The 4,334-nt window shown below is 68.4% G+C and overlaps 1 protein-coding gene across 1 annotated transcript; it reads right to left on the bottom strand.

Annotated features, from left to right (window-relative positions):
- Positions 1-249: 249 nt before the first annotated feature.
- Positions 250-3,146, bottom strand: LOC112951010 (cholesterol side-chain cleavage enzyme, mitochondrial). Its single transcript, XM_026043638.1, has 9 exons — positions 2,911-3,146; positions 2,387-2,542; positions 2,102-2,301; positions 1,446-1,649; positions 1,162-1,322; positions 926-1,092; positions 730-808; positions 456-647; positions 250-372 (listed from the first exon to the last, which is right to left on the bottom strand). Exons 1-9 carry the CDS (start codon positions 3,144-3,146, stop codon positions 250-252), a joined length of 1,518 nt encoding a protein of 505 aa, XP_025899423.1.
- Between the last annotated feature and the right edge of the window lie 1,188 nt (positions 3,147-4,334).

Genomic DNA, 4,334 nt, shown 5'->3' with positions numbered 1-4,334 from the left:
AAGCGCAGCCTTGATGAGCTGGAGCAGAGGCAGGGCGGACGCGGAGCCAAGGCCGCAGCCGCGGGACCTTCACGGCCTTCTCCCGCGTCCTGGAGTCTTGCTGCAATAACAGCAGGAGCTTTCCAGGGCATAAAGCGCTTGCCAAGCATCGGAGATGTGTAGGTGCATTCCCGGCTAGGGGGGCAGCTCGGTCCAATGCACACYGGCCCGGTCCAGCCCGCTTTGCCCAGACCGGGTCCTCGGGTCCCCTCAGGCCTGGGTCTCCAGGGGACGCAAGGTGAGCTGGATGGGTTTGTCYGGGATGAGGATGAGGTCAAATTTGGTCCCGACTTCCACGGCCCGCTTGGTTTCCACCTTGAAGTTCTCCAGCAGCTGGAAGGGAGGAAAAAAGCAAATGGAAAATGCCTAAACCAGAGGGATTTTTGGGTGCCCGATGGGGGCGTGGGCCAACTCACGTGGATGAGGAAGAGCTGCATCTCGAGCTCGGCGATCCTGCGGCCCAGGCACTGGCGCGGCCCGAAGCCGAAGCCCAGGCCCTGGAAGTATTTGGAGCCGGTCGCCAGCCAGCGCTCGGGGTTGAACTGCTCCGGCTTGGGGAAGACCTTGGGGTCGCGGCCCATGGCGTAAAGCCCCACCTGCACCAGGGTCTGCGGAGGGGACAAGGAGGATGCCCCAGGGCAGCCGCACGGCCACCGGATACCCTTGTTCCCCCGCGCCTGGCGGGCTCACCTTGGGCGGGATGCAGTAATCCTGGAGGACGACCTCCTGCGTGGTGTATCTCTGCAGGGTGACGGCCACGGGGTGCAGCCTGGGGCACAGCGAGAGTCAGGGCAGTGCCCAAGAGGCCACGGCCACGAGGCGCTCACCGCTGGAGTGGTGTGAGCAGGGGACAGGGGACCCCTGCACCCCAGGGACTCCCCAGCACCTGAGCGTTTCCTTGATGGTGGCTTTGAGCAGCCGGATGCTCTTGAGCATCTTCACCCTGTCTCCCTGCGCCTCCTGCTTGGCCGCCAGGATCTCTGCCCTCAGCTGCTCCTGGATGCCCGGGGCACGCGCCAGCTCGAACATGGCCCATTGGAGCGTCATGGAGGTCTGCGACGGAGCAGCAGGACTCAGAGCCGCCCGGGACGCGGCCACCGCCACGGCCCGCGCGCTCCTCACCGTGTCCACTCCCCCTGCCATCATCTCCGTGACGCTGGCCTTGATGTCATCCAGGGGCAGCTTGTCCTGCATGAGGAGGTTGGAGAGGATGCCCGTGTACTCCTTGGGGCTCTTGCGGTGCAGCCGCAGGTCTCGGTAGACGCTCTGAATGCACTTGTCCGCTGCGGAGACACAACGCGGACACGGCGCTGACACCCAGCGAAGGCTCCCGGGCTCTCCGGGACGGATCGGGAATGGTCCAAGGCCAGATCCTGGTGCTCCAAGCATGGTGGAGGGACGCTCACCCTGTGTGAAGATGGCGTCCCACGCTTGGACGTGGTCCCGCCACGTCTTGGCGTTGAGGCGGCGCAGCAGCGCAGGCGGCACGTAGAGCATGGGCGACGTGGTGTGGAACATGAGGCTCACGGCGTGGATGAAGCGCTGCGCCTCGGGGTCCACGAAGTCCTGCAGGAGGCCCAGCCGCTCCCCGTACAGGACATGGCACACGGCTGGAACCACAGCGCCAGTGAGCGGCCTGCAACCCCCGGCCTGTCCCCTTGTCCCCTCCAGGTCCCTCCTCCCTTGGGGACTGCCTCCAGCCAAGAGGGCTCCTGACTGCCCTCCTGCATAGGCCCRTGGAGGCATCTGCCATGGGGTAGAAGCTGGACCAGCAGTTGGTGACCCTTCTGCAGATGACAGAGAGGTGTCCAGATGTGGAAGCTGGATCTTGTGTAGCTGAGAAGGGGGAGAGGGGGAGGAGGGTGTCCCAGAGTGGGACACTCCTGTTTGGGGACAGCATGTCCCTCTAGACCAGCGTTCTGGGGGGAGAAGTGCCCTCAGCCCTTGCTGGAGGAGGCTGGCGAGATGCGTCGCGCTGCCACGCACCGCACCAAGGGCAGTCCCACGGGAACGCCTCTCCCAGGGCTGCTCCTCGCGGGATGTGGCCGCGTGCAGCACTCACACTCGAGGGCGAAGCGGAAGAGCTCGTCGGTGAAGTCGGCCGTCCAGCGCTCCCGGCCGCTCTTGCGCACCTGCGCCCGGGCGCGCTGCACGAAGTCCTCGCCCACCTGGCTCAGCAGCGGCACGAAGGTGCCCATGACGTGCGGCGACAGCGCCTCCTTGTTCAGCGTGAGGCGGTCGGCGCGCCAGGCCTCCCCGGTCCTGCGAGACAGAGCGCGGGGCCGTGAGCGGGCGCCCGCGCGCCCCGGCTGCAGCACCGGGCACGTCGCCGCGCGCCGGCGCTCACTTGAGGAGCACCCCGTAGGGCTTGTTGCGGAAGTCGCGGTAGGCCAGCCACGGCGGCACGCGGAAGCGCTCGGGCAGCAGGCCCTCGGCCCTGAAGAGCGTGGCCGCGTCCCGCGGGCTGATGATGTTCACGCTCTCGTAGGCGCCCAGCTTCTCCCTGCGACCAAGACGGAGACGGCGGTGGCACCCCCTGGGGCACCCCCGCAGGGGGCCCAGCCGGGTTCCCAAGGCTCCACCAGRAGAGCAGCAAGTGCCACCGTGGCCAGGTGTCCCTTTCCAGCCCATCTGCATGAGGGAGACGGAACCAAGACCCTTGGAGGGGCAGGAGCGGGGACCAAGAGCCTTCCACAGCCCCCTGTCATCTTCCTCCTCACTGAATAACCCACCTGGGCATCCTGGCACCACGGCAGCCCCTGCAGCACCTCTCCTGGTGCTGGGTGCCAGCCGAGGCAGCGAGGGGCTGCGTCCTCAGCAAGGTCCCCAGTGTCCCCAAGCCACCGCGTCCTGCCCCTGCTCAGCACCTACCTGTAGATGGGCCCGAACTGCTGGAAGTTGCGGGCCATGATRTTGTGGATGTTGTGGAAGCCGCCCTCCCGCCAGAAGCGGTAGAGGTTGAGCCAGCCCGTGCGCCAGTTGCCCGGCAGCTGGTTGAAGGGCCGTGGCGCCGAGGCGGGCAGCGCGTGCGAGCCGCCGGCACCGGCGGCCACTTGCACCGCGTAGCCGCGCCAGCCGCGCGCCGCGGGAGCAGCCCTGGCCAGCATGACGGAGCGCGGCGGGAGCGTCCGAGTGCGGGCGCCTGCTGCGGCCTCGCTCTTATCCCGCCGGCGCCGTGCCAAGGAGAGGGGAGCGCGCGGGGAGCGCGCCGGGCTCCGTGCCCGCCCCTCCTCGCGAGTCACAGCTGGCCATGCGGGGGGTGGATGGCGGCCCCCTTGGGAAGTCACCGGCTGCTCTCCGTGTGGCAGAGGGGGCTCCATGCGGGATTGTGTCTGGCACAGGTCCATGGGGGACTGTGGGGCACGGAAACACAATGCGGGCGAGCTGTGTGTGGGGGAGGCCTGGGGGGCACTAGGGGGTTATTGGCCACCTGTGACAGGCCCTGTGGTTTCGGGGGTGCCCCTGGGGGCTCTGGGTGTCCCCGGAGCCTTGGAGGTGTCACTGAGGGGGGTCCCCTGGGCTTTGCTGAGCGCTCTGGGATGTCCTCGGGTGGCTGTGGAGTATCCCCAGGGGATATCGGGAGGTCCCTAGGGGTATCGGGGCCACTGCGGAGCCCTGGAGGTTGCTGGGGTGCTCCTGGGATTCCGGGGGAACCTGGGGTGTCCCGCGGGTCACGGCGGGGGGGCAGCCCCGGCTCTGGCCGGGTTTTCCTCTCCTGCCTTTTGCGGCTCGGCAGCGACCCCAGCGCCTGGCGCGGCTCCGGCCTGCAGCGCTGCCGGGGCGCAGGTCCCTTTTGCCCGTTTCTCGGGTTTTTCAGCCCAAGCGTCGGCCGCGCGGGGGCGCTCCCGCCCCGCCGGTGCCGCCGCGGCGACATGGCGGCTGCGGCCGCATGGTGGCCCCTTCCCCGTGAGGATGTCCTGGTGTCCTGCCCCTTCCTCGCCCCGCGGTGTCCCCACACCTGAGCCACGAGGTTGCCCGGTGGCCATGGTACAGCACGGGTGGAAGTGGCACAGGGTGGTGGCGGTGGCACAGGATGGTGGCCATGACACAGGGTGGTGGCCCTGGCACAGGGTGGTGGCCCTGGCACAGGATGGTGGCCCTGGCACAGGGTGTTGTCCATGTCCTGCTGCTCCAGGCCATGCCTGGGCTGCTGCGCTGGCCCGTGCACGGCTCCAGGGCTGCAGCAAAGAGCCCCTGGGCGAGCATCGCGGCCCGCTCCTCCTTCCACCTCCACCGACTTCGTCACCTCTGGGGCTCCGTGACCACAGGAGTTTCCTCTGCTCCGCGGGGGGTTT

This window comes from Nothoprocta perdicaria, unplaced genomic scaffold (assembly GCF_003342845.1).
Source record: "Nothoprocta perdicaria isolate Ctin4 unplaced genomic scaffold, notPer1 scaffold_332, whole genome shotgun sequence".
In the NCBI taxonomy this organism is placed as follows: Eukaryota; Metazoa; Chordata; class Aves; order Tinamiformes; family Tinamidae; genus Nothoprocta; species Nothoprocta perdicaria.
The sequence above is the reverse complement of the archived record's forward strand: the minus strand, read 5'-3'. Positions and strand labels throughout refer to the sequence as shown.